This window comes from Danio rerio, chromosome 18, assembly GCF_049306965.1.
Source record: "Danio rerio strain Tuebingen ecotype United States chromosome 18, GRCz12tu, whole genome shotgun sequence".
In the NCBI taxonomy this organism is placed as follows: domain Eukaryota; kingdom Metazoa; phylum Chordata; class Actinopteri; order Cypriniformes; family Danionidae; genus Danio; species Danio rerio.
Genome location: NC_133193.1, coordinates 47,000,633 through 47,019,557, shown reverse-complemented (window position 1 = coordinate 47,019,557; position 18,925 = coordinate 47,000,633). Strand labels below are relative to the sequence as shown.

Below are 18,925 nucleotides of genomic sequence, written 5' to 3'. Positions count from 1 at the left end.
GGCGAAGACGTTACGTAATTTTTCCAGAAAAGACCATTCACGCATCCATTTCAAAATACCGGTAAATTCTGACATCATTAACCAGAAATGAGCTTTAAACGGCTGCGCTTGTATTTGTAAACATTTGACAACATTACAAACTCTGTGGATGGATCAGTATTGTGAACAACTCCAATGAAAACATAAAGAGAAACACTTTTGCATGTCGAGATGTACATAATATGTGTGTGTGCTGGTGCTCACGGGCTGTTTCATGGGCACACGCAAAGCTTGAAGGTAAACAAACAACGGCTTATCATAAGCCTTGTATCGATAATTATTTACACAGTTGGCATTAAGAAGAACATATAAATGTTATCTGACTAACTTCTAGCAGCTAAATGTGGGAAAATATTCAAAGGGTTTTATTCTCATAAACCGCGCAGACGTGAATGCGTCTGAGTGTACTGATTGGTACACTCCCGTCAGCATGTTCTAGACGTGCACGCACTCTTTCCGACAATCTTCCTTCTGCATTCATACAGCGCAGCATTCCAGCAGATTACTGGTAATGTTACAACTTCTCTTTCCGGAAAATAGCCGGAATGAATTTACCGGTATTTTCAAAATGGATCAGTTCACACATACAGACCTTTCCGGAAAATTGCTGGTAATTTTCCAGGAAGGTCTATATGTGTGAAAGGGGCTAATGTCAATCTAATGTTTAAACTTCAGAAGTGTTACTTGTTACTTAAAAAACATTGGTGGAATAACCCTAAATTTCAATCGCAAAACATTAAAACATGATCATCATTTTCTTAAAAAAATATCGCTCTACATGACAATGTTTACTTACATATTCATATAGTTTTATAGTAATTTAGTTTTTTGATCTTTGTAGAGCTAAAAAAAAATGAAAATTTTATTTAAAAAACACACCAATAAATCCAACATTGGCTCATTCTGAAAATGTAGCCCTATATACATTTCTGGAGATCAAGAATTATGTAACCAGAAGTACATATGGCTGCGTTTGGTCTATAAAAACGAACGATATAGGGCGGTATGACACCGTTCCTTTTCTCGCTTAGCAGCTGACCGCTTACCTCCCTATTACCAGTTACCAGTTTGTCCAGTAGCTCACTATGTACATCGGCAGACTTTAGACACAGAGAGGAGCTGACCACGATGGCGGGGTTCGAGTCTGACGAAAAATGATTCCAGAAAGGGAGAAAGACAAAAACAGAAGCCAAAAAATAAAATAAACAAGCAAATAACAGAGTGAGAATGTGGTAAAATCTGAAAATGTGGCAAAAATCAGGTGAGGGCTTTTGTTTTACTGGATTGGTTTTCTAAATTGTCGGTTGAGTTTAGGGAAGTGGGTGGGCAAGTCCATCGATGCATTTAAAAACACTATTGGTTGGGTCTAGAGAAGGAGGAGGGTGGGTCAGTCAGTCGACAGTGGTCTCTGGTGGATTTATGCAAGAACAGCAGGCGCAAATGGCATTCGCAAGAGAAATTTGAGATCTTAAAAAGCGTACACAGCAGCCTCTGGTGGATTCTCGAACACAAAAACTGCAAAAAAAAAACGTTCCTCCCGTATTTCGCTCTTCAGAAATGTATATAGGGGTACGTTTTCAGAATAAGCCGGGTTGAATCAATCAAATCCAATACCAATAAATAAACCAATAAAGTAAACCCAAAAAAATTTCAAGTGGTCTCGTAAAATTTCTAAATATTTTCAGAATGTTAGTGGCCATGCCATCATTTCCAATTGTGAAAAGGAAAATGCTCTGAATAAATGAATATACCCTCGCCTTGTGCATCTGTGTACACTTAATCTCCCTGATTACTTCTTGAGTGAGCATACAGGGATCTGTGTGTGTTTGTCTCTCAGGTATTGTTTGTTTATATGTGTGTGTGCGTGTTTGTGTGTTATCGGCCTGTGCAAACACACAGAGACACAGGCTGTTGAGTCTGCTCATTCAGCGTAGAGGCTCGCGGAAATAAATCTGTGATCTGAGATGCGATCAGAGCTGGCACATAGCAGAGATGCTTGTTACAGCTGGCACACAGGCTTAAGATGGAGTAGAAAAGTGTAATCAAACAAACATTCACCAAAAAAAAACAAAAAAAAAAACACACACACAGCATCATAGTTCAAATCTGCTAGACTTTAAGAAACAGGAGACATTCAAAACAATGTTCATGCTGCTGTTTTTAGTATATTATTATATTTTATTTGAAATTCTAAAGAAACGTTATCAAACATTTATCGAATGAACTAAATATTGACATGTATGTCAAATGCATACCTGATAAATCCTGAGAAATGAGCTTGCGTTATTTAAGCTAATTGCTAACGTAGCATTTGTCTTTTTACAATGTGTTCGCACAGTTCGCAGCATCATAACATCGAATGTAATCAAATGTATCTTTCCGTGTTAAATTGAGTTTTGTCTTAACCATGTGCTTTGTCAACTCACAAAATTTGTTTTTTTTTAAGAAATGGGTAATTTCTGTGACTTCACAGCAGAACAACAGCAAATACTACTATGACAATGCATATACAGTTGAAGTCAGAATTATTAGCCCCCCTGAGTTATTAGCCTGTATATTTTTCCCCAATTGCTATTTAACGGAGAGAAGATTTTTTTTCAACACATTTCTAAACATAATATAATAACTCATCTCTAAATAATAATTGATTTACTTTACTTTATTGACAATAAATAATATTTTACTAGAAGTTTTTCAAGACACTTCTATACAGCTTAAAGTGACATTTAAAGGCTTAACTACGTTAATTATGTTAACTAGGCAGGTTAGGGTAAATAGGCAAGTTATTGTATAACGATAGTTTGTTCTGTAGACTATTGAAAAGTAAATTAGCTTAGAGGCTAATAATTTCGTTCTTAAAATTGTTTTTAAAAAATTAAAAACTGCTTTTATTCTAGCCGAAATAACACAAATAAGACTTTCTCCAGAAGAAAAAATATTATCAGACATACTGTGAACATTTTCTTGCTCTGTTAAACATTGTTTGGGAAATAAAAAAAAAAAGTATGTACTAACATGAACAAACAGTGAACAATACGTTATTACATCTTTGTTAACATTAATTAATGAAAATACAGTTGTTAGTTGATGTTAACTCATAGTGCGTTAACTAATGTTAACAATCAATTTAGAATTGTAATAATGCATTTGTAAATGTTGAACTATGATTATTAATAAATGCTGTAGAAGTATTGTTCGTTTACATTATCATCTACATTAACTAACGAAACCTTATTGTAAAGATTGACCACTACATGGTTATCCCTGTTTTTAATACCTCAAAAAAGGTCAGCTTTAAGTTTTTTAATGAAGAAAGCCTACGTTTAATCCTCGACACGTGCGGCGGCCATCATTTATGCTTTCCCTTTGTACTTCATCGACAGGTGTTACACAAAAACCAATGGCACTTTCTCCGGCGGCACTCTTCCACTAATGCACCGCGTGGCAGCTCGCCAACCCGATGGCCTGGAAATGATGCCCCTCAACCCCATCCTGTCCCGCTGCCATGGACGTGACAGTCCACAGCTCAACGGCTGCCAGGACAGAGACTCAGTCCAACAGGCGGAGGAGGGCAACGTGCCGCCCCTGTCTCACAATTCCCCCTGCTTGCCTGTGGAAACAAAGTCCAGCCTGGAGCAGCAGAGAGGTAAGAAAGTTACAAACAGCAAATTTTTACAAATCATTAAAAAAAAATTGGTAACACTTAATTCAGATCACGATTCATGTTATTAAGTACTGGCTTATTATTAATAAGATATTAACTGTTCATTAGTAGTTATGAAGTATGATCTCATTATGTGTCACTAATCCTAACCTAAACCCAACTTCTACCTTATTAACTATTAATAAACAGCTAGTAGTTTATTAAGCTAGTAGTGTTAGTTAATGGTTTGTTCATACTAGAGATGTTCCGATCAGGGTTTTTTTCCCCTTGAGTCAAGAGTCATTTGATTTAGAGTATGTATCGATACTAAAATCCGATCCGATACTTCAAAAATACATTAAAATATAAAGATCGAAGAAACAGATCCAGGATGCTCTTTATCTTTTATTTAATTCACCTTATTTTAACATTCAACAACTCTGTTAACAGGGCACTTCTGTGAGGTAGCTTGATCAATCAAGTAATAAATAACATCAATTCTTCACTATTGAACGTTAGCGCAACAGTAAAATATGTAATATAAAAACAAATAGCTCCTCAATTTAAAATACCCGGCAAGCAATCCTAAGTTTACAAATCTCACAGTATTCTATGGCAATGTTGTCATCATTAGGGATTGGGTATCGTTAGGTTTTTAACAGTATTACTACTTTTATCGATACCACTTATCGGTTCGGTACTTTAATGGTTCTCTAAACGGTACTTTTTTATTTTATTATCTTGTTTTTAATGTAAAATAAAACGAAACCAATATTGTAAAACATTTAAATATTTTTTTTTTCCTTAAAAAATGTACAATGGTTTGAAGGCAAATGACTTTATTATGTTTTTAACCATTATTCTGGAAAATATCAACATGTTTGCCTTTTCTGGCAGAAGTCTTGATTTTTCTTGGTTTATTGTGCTCCCTGCAGTTAAAAATACCCTCTTTGAGTTCCAAAATGCATTTAAATAAGAACATTGTGTGAATCGGGCGTTTTACTTGACACGTTCGCCGGACACTCGAGCATTTCTCATGTGAGATGTGCAGAAGAATATTAAATATCGCAAATTAAAGGTTGGTCAGTTAAATCATGCTACTGTAAGTAATGTCTATTCAGCATTAATTCTCCAGTACCGATAGCAGAAACATTAACGTCAGAGCTTATCGATACTTCAGTGTTTTATAATGCAGCACCAATACCAATAAAGTACTGAGTTTCGGTACCCATCCCTAATCGTCATCAACTTCATAATACCTCCATTTGAGTTCAGTTTGTTTAGCTAGTGTTAACGCTGTCTTCTAAACTCATGTGCGCACCCATGAACCGTACACAAGTAAGGCTGAAAGAGGGTCCGATTCACTACTAGTATGAATGCAATCGTACTAAATTATGGAAGTGAACCGTCAACAGTACAAAAAAACTATCGCTCATTCCTGTGTGTTTGAGAAGTTTTTAGCTCAAAATACCATCATTACTATATACCACGTGTATGGCTCTTTAAATGCAAATTAGCTTTTTATTTTACCCCTTGCCTTACTGGAAGAGGGTGGTGCCTTTTATAAACCGAACTCTGGCTTGTGTTTTAAAGTCTTGTCAGTAGTGATGAGAGACACGAAGCTTTTCAAAGCTCAAAAACAATTGAACCAATTAGAGACACCTGCTGGTCAAAACCATGTAAATGCAATACAAACTCAGGCAAAACATGGACTAAAATTGTCTGTGTATCACATACTGTACCTTGCTAACAAGCGGGACTGAGCCAGGGCAAACACAGTAATAATGTCGGCTCGTCTCCTCCAAAAAGAGTCGCTTTCTGTATGTCCAAAACCAAAAGATTCAGTAAAAGCAGAACGACTGCAGCTTGATGATTCAAGCGTACTGGGGTTCAGAAGGAAAAAAGACAGTGTGAACACAAACCAGCCGAGAAGGTGGCAATCAATCTTGGCTATGGTCTAGGCCAGGGGTTCTCAACTGGTTTGGCCATGGGACCCACATTTTTACATGGTCATCAAGCCGTGACCCAAATTTTTTAGGAACTATTAAACAATTTTAGGAATTATGCTTAATTTTTATTTATTTGTTAACATAAACAAGTAGTGACAGATAAATCATGAATAAAACAAAATGGATCAAATTATAGAAATATTACAAAGTAAAAACGACAAATACTGTTAATAATAAACTGTTAATAAAACGTGTGTTCTGGTTTCTAAATGTTGTTTTAATTTAGAAGGTTTAATGCTCTCATGAGAGCACCTCACTACATATGACACTGAGGCTTTAAGTCTTTTTTGTTGTCAATATATATCCATATTTTACATATTCAGGGTTGTACTTACGCTTGACATATTTGTTGCAATAATTAAATGAAATTTCTCATGTCAAACAGTAGGGTTGTCGCGCATGCATTTCAAAATAAAAGTCCGATATAAGCAAAAATATAAGCGATATAAGCAAAAATAAGTAAAAATTTAACTTTTGTTGTTTTTTTTTTTAACACACACTCCACGACCCACTAAAAATGTTAAGAAACACTGGTCTAGGCTATTGAACCAAGTGTAAAAGCATCCTAAAAAACCATAGCGTTATCTGAACCCTCAGACTTGTTATCCATTACACCACCAGACATTATCGTCAGCAGGTGAAAACCCTAATGGCGGACGACTGCTTCTTACTCAGGGCTGTTTACGGGCTAATGAGGGATTTTTGCATAAATGGTCACTTTTAAATTGGATTTAATATCATTCATTCATTTTCCTTTGGCTTAGTCCCTTTATTCATCAGGGGTTGCCACAGCGGAATGAACCGCCTACTTATTCCAGCTGCAACCCAGTACTGGGAAACACCCATACACACACTTTCACACACATACACTACAGCCAATTTAGTTTATTCAATTAACCTATAGCACATGTGATTGGAATGTGAGGGAAACCGGAGCACCCAGAGAAAACCCACACCAACACAGAGAGAACATGCAAACTGACCCAGCCAGGACTCAAACCAACAATCTTCTTGCAGTAAGGCGACAGTGCCAACCACTGAGCCACTCTTGACTCAATATAAAGAGGTGAAAGTCTTGCCTTAGTGAAACCTGCAGTATAAAGAGCTCTCTGATTCACTCCGCATGAGGAAAGTCTGTGTTTCTTCTGGCTCTTCAGGAAATTACTGCATTGGCAAACTGTAAATTACCCATCATGCAATATTATTTGACCTGACTAGACTCCTGCGTACTGGTGTATAATTTAGTATTTTCTCTCTCGCTGCGTGTGTAACAGGAGTTCAGCAGGTACAGCATGAAGACTCGGAGGGTCCTGTGGTGTGTTGGGAACGGCTGGGACTGGATCTAGACTGTAAGGAGAAAACAGCCTGGATCTCTACTGGAAGCCTGACTGGAGATCTCATCCAGCCCACCGTGCAGGAGATCTGAACACATTGTTCAACAACGCGCATAAACGCTGAAAAAAAAAAGAGAAACAAGAGAGGCAGTCGAATAAATAAAGGATGCTCCCAGTGTTGGAATGGTCAGAGACATTGTTGTGACTTGAAGTGGACACTAACTGACTGCTGGAGATGAAACGAATGAAGATATTGGTGGAATCAAAGACTGAAACGATCCCGATCATGGGAGGACGTTAAAAAAAAAGTCAACACAAAAAAACTCTTTAGATGACTTATTTATTTTTTGTAGTAGTAAAATATTATTTCATATGAATGTATCTGTTGTAAGAAAAAAAGTTTCTTTTATATTATTTATGCCTTTTTTTTTGGATGAGAAACCTTTATTTTCTTTGTTGTTTATTTTGTTGACTATATTTTTGTCTGTTTCTTCCACAAAGTGTGGAGTTTAGCCATTGTACGTGTAAAGTTTTGTAATAATATAAAGAAAAGATTAAGTATTATTATGTCTGTCCATAAATATTGAGTTCTTTACCTCACTATATGGCTGTTAAACAATCAATCATGGATGAATATTCTCATATTGACTCAATATTCTCATTGCACTGTCAGGTCTTGATGCCCAATTCCGATTTGTTTCCTATAACTGATTTTTTTGCCTGTCCGTTTACACGTTCTTTTAATTGTGACCAATATCCGATTCTTGTGTTTACACTTGGTATGCAATTTACAACGTCGAACATGAGTAAAAGCTGGTTCTAGCATCTGTGCCACAAAATATGGAAGAAACTGCCTTGCTTTTAGCTCTGCGAAATATGTGAAGTTGATCCAACTTTAAAATGATTTTGATACTTCAGTCTTTTATAATGTAGCACAGATACTGATAAAGTACAGAGTTTCAGTACACATCCCTAATTGTCTTGAATACCTTCATTTTAGTTCGGTACATTTAGCTAGCGTGAACGCCATCCTCTGAACTCAGGTGTGCAATCGCACAATCGTTAAGTATTATTATGCCTATCAACAAATATTAAGTTCTTTACCTCACTATATGGCTGTTAAATTATCAATCATGGATGAATATTCTCGTAGGCCCCATTTACACTGTCAGGTCTTGATGCGCGATTACAATTGGTATACAATTTACAACGTCGCTCATATGTAAAAGTTGATTCTAGCATCCACACCACACTAGCCACGATGGAAGAAATTGTCCTGCTTTTAGCTCTGTGAAATATGTGGTTCACCCAACTTTGAAATGATTTTGATACTTCGGTGTTTTACAATGTAGCGCCGATACCGATGAAGTACCGAATTTCGGTACCCATCCCTAGTTATCATCAACTTCATAATTCCTCCATTTTAGTTCGGTACGTTTAGCTGGTGTGAACGCCATCGTCTGAACTCAGGTGTGCAATCGCGCAATCATTAAGTATTATTATGTCTGTCCATAAATATTGAGTTCTTTACCTCACTATATGGCTGTTAAACTATCAATCATGGATGAATATTCTCATAGGCTCCGTTTGCACTGTCAGGTCTTGATGCCCAATTTCGATTGGTTTCCTTAAGTGTGATTATTTTGCCTGTCTGTTTACACGTTCTTTTAATTGTGACCCATATCTGATTCTTGTGTTTACACTTGGTTTACAATTTACAAAGTCGAACATGCGTAAAGGCTGGTTCTAGCATCTGCGCCACACAATATGGAAGTCTTGCTTTTAGCTCTACGAAATATGTAAAGTTGACCCAACTAGGGTTGTAACGGTATGAATTTTTTACGGTATGATAATCGTCTAAAACAATACCACGGTTTGACGGTTTCGCGGTATACGGTATGTTACAAATGTTACAAAATAATAGAACAGTGAAGCATATTTGACTTTTTCCAAATAATATATTTTTAGTTACTATAAACAACACCACTTACAATGAACAAATAAAAATAAGAAAATAATAAATAATGTGTCAAAGTCCAAATAAAGTCCAAATAAACATGGTGCAAATCATCAGTAAAAAAATAGATATAAATATTTACTATACTATAAATAGTTACATAACAAAACTAGATTCAATATGGAACATCCTTAGGTTTTATGTGCCAGCATGGATATGGTTGTCTGTGGATATGGATTTGGATATGGTTGTCTGCGCAGCAGTTCGTCTTTGCTGTGTCACTGTTTTGTCATGTTTCTGTGCTGCTGTGCATGCAAAAGTACTTAGTATGAGAATTATTTCATGCAAAACTTTTTTTTTTTGCGTTTTATTTAGCCGCGCATAAATGTATGCCTATCTCTCATTCCGTGTTGTTCAAAAAGCTCATTGTTTGGTCCACAAACAAAAGCGAAACCTATGCTTATTGGTTGTGATATAGCGAGTTTGAACCAATCTGGGCATGGAGGAGGGACAATGCATCAATGTATCATGTCTGGTTTGTCCGGAGTCACAGTGACGAGCGTTTCTTTGTCAAATCAGCGTGGTCAAATTTTGATGACGTAACCGCACTGATTCCGGAGCCTCTGAAAGTCACAGTGTAGTGTTATGTGATACAGCACTGGAAAGCTGGGATTCTCTTCTTTATGCCAATCTTTGAATTGTATGAATCGGATCAGCGGATCAAAAGTTATTAAACATTTAAAAGCAATACTTATTTTTAGCCGCGGGCGGCTGTCTCGGTCTTTAAGGGTTAAAACCGTTGATATGAAATTGTTCATGGTATGATAATCGTGCACGTTCAAATCGTGGTAGACCGTCATACCGGTATATTGTTACAACCCTAGACCCAACTTTAAAATGATTTTGATACTACAGTCTTTTATAATGTAGCACCGATACTGATAAAGTACAGAGTTTCAGTACACATCCCTAATCGTCAACAACTTCATAATACCTTCATTTTAGTTCGGTACATTTAGCTAGCGTGAACGCCGTCGTCTGAACTCAGGTGTGCAATCGCACAATCGTTAAGTATTATTATGCCTATCAATAAATATTGAGCTCTTTACCTCACTATATGGCTGTTAAATTATCAATCATGGATGAATATTCTCATAGGCCCCGTTTACACTGTCAGGTCTTGATGCCCGATTACACTTGGTATACAATTTACAACGTCGCTCATACGTAAAGGTTGATTCTAGCATCCGCGCCACACTAGCCACGATGGAAGAAATTGTCTTGCTTTTAGCTCTGCGAAATATGTGGTTCACCCAACTTTGAAATGATTTTGATACTTCAGTCGATACCGATGAAGTACCGAATTTCGGTACCCATCCCTAGTCATATCAACTTCATAATACCTCCATTTTAGTTCGGTACGTTTAGCTGGTGTGAGCGCCGTCGTCTGAATTTAGGTGTGCAATCGCGCAATCTTAAGTATTATTATGTCTGTCCATAAATATTGAGCTCTTTACCTCACTATATGGCTGTTAAACTATCAATCATGGATGAATATTCTCATAGGCTCCATTTACACTGTCAGGTCTTGATGCCCGATTACACTTGGTATACAATTTACAACGTCGCACATGTGCAAAGGCTGGTTCTAGCATCCGCGCCACACTAGTCACGATGGAAGAAACTGTCTTGCTGTTAGCTCTGCGAAATATGTGGTTCACCCAACTTACAGTCAGGCTTCTTTATGTTCCTTCTTGGCCTGAATTGTTTACTTGCTGTCACTTAATTACGTCATTCACATGCTCTGATTCGTTGGCGAATACCCAGTCAGAGTGCTCTAGTTAGCCGATTTGACATGCGGAATCAAAAATAAATTCCCTATAATTATATAGAGCGCTTTTCTGGACACTCAAAGCGCTTTACACATTTTTTTTTGGGGGGGGGGGGGGGGGGGGAGTCTCCTCATCCACCAGTGTGCACCATCCATCTGGATGACCCGACGGCAGCCATATTGCGCCAGACTGCACACCACACACACCAGCTGATTGGTGGAGAGGATACATGGTGATGAAGCCAATTAGGATAAGGGGAGGGTTAGGAGGCCATGATGGACAGAGGCCAATGGGTAAATTTGACCAGGATGCAAGGCCTAAAGCCCTACTCTTTTTTTTAAAGGACATCCTGGGATCTTTAACGACCACAGAGAGTCAGGATTAAACATCTCATCTGAAAGACAGCACTCACTGAGCAGTATAGAGTCCCCATCAATATACTGGGGCATTATGGCCCGGACAGACCACAGGTTAAGCGCCCTCTGCTGGCCTCACTAACACCAACTCCAGCAGCAAACTAGCTTTCCCATGTGGTCTCCCACCCAGGTACTGACCAGGTGCAGTGAGAGTTGTGAGAGTTGCAGTGAGCTAGCTGCCGGCTTACAAGCAGGCTAACAAGCTCAGACGAGAGGCAACATGTGGAACACACCAAACCAAACTAGCTGGACCAACAAAGCCCAACGACCAACCTTCCTAATAGGATGCTTCCAACCTTGGAAGCTGGCAAACTTGCATCCTTGAGAAATATTTGTTTTTTATGGCTTTAATCAAGCACAGTTAGATTTACTCCCACTCAATAATGCAGTCCATGGTGTGCCTGAAGAGAGTTCAGGATTACTTTGAAGATCTTTGAAGTCATCCCTGGGGATCTCTCAGCCACGCCTCCTCTCTTCGTCTCTTTGTCAACCATAAACAAACATTAGAGTGCCTGAATGACCTTTGACCATCACAGGCAGTGTTGAAGAGCGCTGGTCATGTTGAGGTGTTTTTGTTTGGCTGGAGCTCATCATAGTGGTCTCCATGTTTCCGCTTCAGATGTGGTTTGGACTCGACGTGACTGTCTACATAAGCAGATTGCCAAAAGGCTGGATGATGCATGGTCATGTTTTGTGGTCTTTTAACAGCTGATTTCAGACAGACGCTGCAGAATGGTTTAGATGTGTTGTTTTTGTAGATACAAACAAATATCATCCCCCGTCCATTTAAAGCATTTCATTAAATCTTTTCATCAATTTTCCTTCGGCTTGGTCCCTTATTTATCAGGTGTCGCCAAAGCGGAATGAACCGCCAACTATTCAAGCATATGTTTTACACAGCGGATGCTATTCCATTACTGGGAAACAACCATACACTCTCAAATTCACACGTGCACTCATACACTACGTTCATTCAATTCACCTATACCGGAGAACCCAGAGGAAACCTAAGTGGACAGTGAGCTTTCCCTTAATTGTTTTGATAAATTTTTATATTTGGTGTGCACACTTCGTTTAGCAATAACAGAGTGTGGGAACTAGGATTTAGGGTGTAGGGTGTTGGTCAGGGGTGTCCAAACTCTGTCCTGGAGGGCCGGTGTCTTGAAGAGTTTTGCCTCAACCTTAATCAAGCACACCTGAACCAGCAAATCAAGCAACTTCCTGGAAGGTGTGTTGAAGCAAGATGGAGCTAAACTCTGCCACATGGTTACTACCTCAGAAAGTGGTCAACAATTGACATTTTTAGACTTATTTTACGCTTTGATTGACAAAAACGCACCTTAAAGTAATCTGAAAAAGGTTTTAGTGATTTCTTCCTGTAAAGTCACATAAAAACAAAATATTTGACATTTGATTGTTACTTTATCACACACTTTACACAGGGCATCAGCGTCAGCGCTTCCTGTTCACTTTAAACCGGTGACGCCAAGAATCGCCAGACTGAATTGTGATTGCGTTGGCGTTGCTTCAGATGGAGTTGCTCGCTGTAGAATTTGAGAATGTGTTAACTTTTTAAGCAACAATGGAAGTGTCCGCCAATCAGATCGATTTATGCAAAAAGTAGTTGATTGCAGACTAATTTCATTGGCTGATGCTGCTATGATGATCACGTCAGCCCTAACTTCAGACACACCCTCCGTCAAGGAGTGTGAATCTGAAGTAAGGTTTCTTGCTAACAGATGAATGCAAAGCATATTAAATAGGGCCGTGTCTTAACTAAGCACTTCTGTTTACATGTCTGTATGTAGTATATTGTATGTAGTATTGCCTGCAGTCAACTCTCTGCAACTCTCACATGGTCACCTCACTGAAGCTGTCAGTTCCTGGATGGGAGACCACATGGGAAAGCTAGGTTGCTGTCGGAAGTGGTGTTAGTGAAAGCAGCAGGGGATGCTCAACCTGCGGTTTGTGTAGGCCCTAACGCCCCAGTATATTGATGGGGACTCTATACTGCTCAGTGAGCGCTGTCTTTTGGATGAGATGTTAGAAATCCCAGGAGTAGGGGTTTAATCCTGGCCAAATTTGCCCACTGGTCTCTGTCCATCTCCTTTTCACCACCTTTCGCACTGGTGTGTGGTCTGGTGCAATATGGCTGCCATCACATCATCCGGATGGATGCTGCACACTGGTGGTGAATGAGGAGATTCACCTTGAATATGTGTAAAGCCCTTTGAGTGTCCAGAAAAATGCTACATACATGTAAGGAATTATTATTATTATTATTATAAGAGGCCCTTTACACTGTTTTCAGCCAAAACAAGTCAACTTTTTTTGTGTTTACATGACAATAACATTTTATTGACTGAAAACACATAACCTAGATCTGAAATTGGGCTTCAAATCATGGGCACAGCAGCCGTGTAAACACCTAAAAACAAGAGTCTTTGCAAATGATGACATTATACACGGTAGGTGTAGATTAAACGCAATCACTTACAAACACAGCAATTGCAAGGTATGTAGCATTTGTTGTTGTTAAAGTGTTTGCTAATGTTCTATAAGCGAGTTTGGGGCTAAATCGTAGTCATCAAAATGTAGCAAAGGATCCAGATTTTTATCATATGAGCACTTAACACTGATTAAAGTTTGATTTCGCTCACAGTTGACCGACCTTTATGTAAAAAGCTATTAAAAGAGATGAAAAAGAGGGTGATGGTATGTGACCTAATTGTCATAAGTTATGCCTTTGCTATGATATGACATTATTATTTGCCCACGCATGACTTGAGTGATGTAGTTTGGGTGTTGTAGATGGTGTCTAAAGAGGCGTCAGCTTTTAATCTGACCAGTCTTAAGTAAATCCCATCACCATCCACCCATTACTGAGCCAACACTGCCACCAGACACCCAGGCCTGCTGGTTATTCCCCACAAAAACCCTTTGAAATCATGAAGCTTCCATCTGTCATTCTAGGTTGGAAAGGAAAAAAATGATGATGAGGGAAGACAGGAGGTTTTACTGTCGCCAAATTGTGGCAAACCGTTTAGCGCACAGTCTGGTCCACTTCAAGGTGGTTTCTTGAATCCTGGCTGAGCTCACGGTGTCTGGTCTTTAAAAATTTCCCTTCTGTTCCATTGGGCTTCAGCTGAATAACCAAAGCCAGGATCTAAACAACAGGCATAGATAGGCCCAGAAACCATATCAGATCGCTCAGTGATTCTGGAACTTTTCCTTTAGGTCTTTGCTTTAACATTGTAAAGATGTGTTTTAGAGGGGTGTCCTGTATAGCTTGAGCCACTAAGGTATTCCTGTACTACAAACAGGAAATACAAGAACTGATTAAAAAAAGTGTGTAAACGTGATCAAGACAATTGTATATTTTTGACAAGGAACTAAAAACATTTGTTTTGATACTTAAGTTCTACCCCTTATCAAAAGTGGCTCTCAATGACCAGTTATTGGAACTCAGTTATAGGAACTAACCACTGGAGGTGTCTCCTGAGAACAACATTTTTCCTTACCGTCATTGTCCTGTTCAACCCGATCTCACGACGAAACTTAACTAGTATATGTTTTGTCAGTTAAGTTGCCAGTACAAACAAGTTCAGTCGTATGAAAATGTATGATTTTAAAAAAAGAGGCGTGACATCTAACCTCGCTCATAAACCCAACCGTCATTGGAGGAAGAGCGAATCATACTAAATTGTATGAATGGAATCGTGCGAATTCATACAATTTAGCTACTAAATCAAAAAGTTAAGAACTTTACAATATTAAAGCAAAAACAATATTCAAGCAAATAGGAAACTACAAAATTGTCCCCTACAGTCAATGTCCTGTTTAGCCTGATCTCATGAGGAAACACTATTATACATTTTGTCAGTTTAGTGGCTAATTCGTACAAATTCATACAAGTTCAGTCATACGAAAATGTACAATTTTAAAAAGAAGGCGTGGCACCCAACCTTGCCCCTAAATCCAACCGTCATTGGGGGAACAGCAAATCATACTATATTGTACAAATGAGATAAAACGAAAATGTACAATTTTAAAAAGGAGGTGTGGAATGTAACCGTCACTGGCGGATGAGAAAATTGAGCTAAATTGTATGAATGAGATTGTACAAATTCATACAATTTAGCCACTAAATCAAAAAGTTAAGTATTGTACAATATTAAATCAAATACAATATTAAAGGTGCTCTGGAAACTACAAAAATTTCCCTTAGTCATTGGCCTGTTCAGCCTGATCTCATGAGGAAACATGAAATATTATACGTTTTGTCAGTTTAGTGGCTAATTCGTACAAATTCATACAAGTTCAGTCGTACGAAAATGTACAATTTTAAAAAGGAGGCGTGGCACCCAACCTCACCCCTAAATCCAACCGTCATTGGGGGAACAGCAAATCACACTAAATTGTACGAATGAGATCTTATGAATTTACACGATTTAGCCACTAAATCAAAAAGTTACGATTTTTACAATATTAAAGCAAATAGGAAATTACAAAATTGTCCTCTACAGTCATTGTCCTGTTCAGCCTGATCTCATGAGGAAAATTACTATTATACGTTTTGTCAGTTTAGTGGCTAAGTCGTACAAATTCATACAAGTTCAGTAGTACGAAAATGTACAATTTTAAAAAGGAGGCGTGGCACCCAACCTCGCCAATAAATCCAACAGTCATTGGGGGAACAGCAAATCGCACTAAATTGTATGAATGAGATCGTATGAATTCACATGATTTAGCCACTAAATCAAAACGTTACGATTTTTACAATATTAAAGCAAATAGAAAACTACAAAATTGTCCTCTACAGTCATTGTCCTGTTCAGGCTGATCTCATGAGGAAACTTAATTATTATACTTTTTGTCAGTTTAGTGGCTAATTCATACAAATTCATACAAGTTCAGTCGTACAATAATGTACAATTTTAAAAAGGAGGCGTGGCACCCAACCTCGCCCCTAAATCCAACCGTCATTGGGGGAACAGCAAATCACACTAAATTGTACAAATGAGATCGTATGAATTCACTCGATTTAGCCACTAAATCAAAAAGTTACGATTTTTACAATATTTAAGCAAATAGGAAACTACAAAATTGTCCCCTACAGTGAATATCCTGTTCAGCCTGAGTTCAGTCAAACAAAAATGTACAATTTTAAAAAGAAGACGTGCCACCCAACCTTGCCCCTAAATACAACCGTCATTGGGGGAACAGCAAAGCACACTAAATGTAAAATCCCTGCAGAGCTAACATTGGCCATCCCTGCACTACATAGAGTCTAGAAACAATTGATGGGAAAAGGACATTAAGAAAGAATAGGTTGTCTGTGACATAAAGAAAGAAAAGAAGAGATGCTGACAGGTCTCAGGTCATTTGATGAGATGAAGATAGGGTTGAGAACCTCCTGATAAAGACCTGCCTCTGTCTGAAGTCGATCTCTACTTACCCTGTCCTGTTGTCTTCTGCAAGGGACTCGGACCCCTTAATAAGGGCACTATGGGAACAAATGTGTCCATTGTCCGCCCTCAAAATTCCTCCCCCAGTCTTTGAGTGGACCTGTTAGCGCCCTCTCCAACCCCCTCCTCCGCCCACCATTCTTCGGCTGTCTCTTTGGCACACCCTGAATGAATGTAACACTCATGAATTAGGCTGCGTTTTCTTTCTCTTTCCGTGTCTCTTTTTCTGAGAGTGGCCTGATTTGACTCGGCTTCCAGGCCGTTTATCCAAGAGAGGTTACAAAACCACACAAAGACTCCGGGACTCTGGCCCTGCCCCAGACCTCTATTATTTTAGGCAAATTTCAGCCTCATAATCAGTGTTGTACAAATAAATCTCCATTTTCTTGACCATGATCTTTTGGGCCAACAGGAAATGTAAGTAGACTTCCCAAATCAGCTGATGATTGGGTTGTTATACCATATGGGGTTTAAATTATGAACGGCTATCACAATATTCCGGTGGAGTGGAAGGGATGATGCCCTCGTAAAGTTAATTTACAAGCTTTCTGTCTTTCCTAAGGTCAGACTTATGTGTTCCACATGTATATGCTCCTGTACATAATTAGACCAATGATGACAAGTCACTTATACATGCTGACAGAACTAGCTGTTACCTCAGTCAGAGTTCTCAAGATTTTCCGATCACAACTTGATGCTGTTTCCAAGTGAAATCCATTATTCATTTACTTATTTTTAACATTAACCTTAGTAGCTTTAAGATTTATCAACCTATCTTTTGCCTCTGATTAGGGGTTTAGGTTAGGGTTGTGGTTTGCCTATAGGATGGGAGTGTTTATTTTCCCAGGTCCATCTGCTGCAGTACCTGGTTAGTAGTAGAATCAATATGATGTAGTCATCAATATTAGTAACTAATCTGAAAAAATACATAGGAACCCTTCCCCCAGTGAAATGTGTTGTTTATAATTTGTAGACATATCATTTTGGACGTGCTACAATTGCGGTGGATTCCCATTGCTTTAGCTATGGCCAAATCTGAATTCCCCACCATAAAAATAACTGAGTTATGTGACCAATATTTATATCGGTACTTCTGGTTTCCTGACTGATCTATTGCAGCATAGAAGCCCAGACATGGTGGTTTTATGGATCCATTACTCAAGGCCAAGAGCTGTTTATTTCCCACACTAAGGGATAGTTATTTTCTTGGTGGTGAACTACAAACAAAATATTTAGCTACACAGATATTCAGGGACAGATATGACTGTCATTCATCAGATCGGAGAGATGTAAACATGGATGAGGTCTGTGTAAGTTATTGAGTTGAATGCGAGTAGGTTTCCATCATCCTAAGTTAATGCACATTTTGAAGTACTGTATGAGAAACGAGGGACATAAACGCCACCTTTTGAGTAACAGTCAATTTGTAACAAAAAAAGTTTTTCCGTTCAATTAAAGTGATTTTGGACCACTTCCAATCTTCTATTGTTCAATTTTGGTGAGCCGTGCGAACTGTAGCCTTTATGAGCCTTAACTGTTTCCTGTTCTTAGCTTACAGGAGAGGCACCCGGTGTGGTCTTCTTCTGCTGTAGCCCATCTGCCTCAAGGTTCGACGTGTTGTAGTTTCAAAGATGCTTTTGAAAACCTCAGTTGTAATAAGTGCTTATTTGAGTTACGGTTGCCTTTCTATCAGCTCAAACCTGTCCTTGAAGTCTGGCCATTCTCCTCTGACCTGTGGCATCAACAAGGTATTTGTGCCCATAGAACTAAGTTAATGCACATTTTGAAGTACTGTATGAGAAACGAGGACGTACATGTCAAATTTAAAATAACAGTCAGTTTGTAACAAAACAAAACAAAAAAAGTTTTTACGCTAAATTGAAGTGGTTTTGGACCACTTCCAATCTTCTATTGTTCAATTTTGGTGAGCCTGTGCAAACTGTAGCCTCAAATTCCTGTTCTTAGCTGACAGGAGTGGCACCCAGTGTTGTCTTTTGCGGCTGTAGCCCATCTGCCTCAAGGTAGGACGTGTAGTGCGTTCAGAGATGCTCTTCTGGATACCTCGGTTGTAACTTTGCCTTTCTCGCAGCTCGAACCTGTCCTCATAGTTTGGCCATTCTTCTCTGACCTCTGGCATCAACAAGGCATTTGCGCCTACAGAACTAAGTTAATGGATATTTTGAACTATTGTTTGAGTGACGAGGGATGTAAACACCACATTTTGAAT

The 18,925-nt window shown here is 38.6% G+C and overlaps 1 protein-coding gene across 2 annotated transcripts in view; it reads left to right on the top strand.

Annotated features, from left to right (window-relative positions):
* Nucleotides 1-7,589, top strand: part of cdon (cell adhesion associated, oncogene regulated) — a 76,125-nt gene extending 68,536 nt beyond the window's left edge. For both annotated transcript variants that reach the window (XR_012393564.1, NM_001081628.1), the window contains exons 18-19: nucleotides 3,423-3,685; nucleotides 6,966-7,589. Coding sequence is in view for 1 of the 2 variants with exons in the window: in NM_001081628.1 (NP_001075097.1) it covers nucleotides 3,423-3,685; nucleotides 6,966-7,117 (415 nt within the window). In the remaining variant the exon portion in view is untranslated. The remainder of the gene's footprint in view (nucleotides 1-3,422; nucleotides 3,686-6,965) is intronic.
* The last annotated feature ends 11,336 nt before the right edge of the window (nucleotides 7,590-18,925 follow it).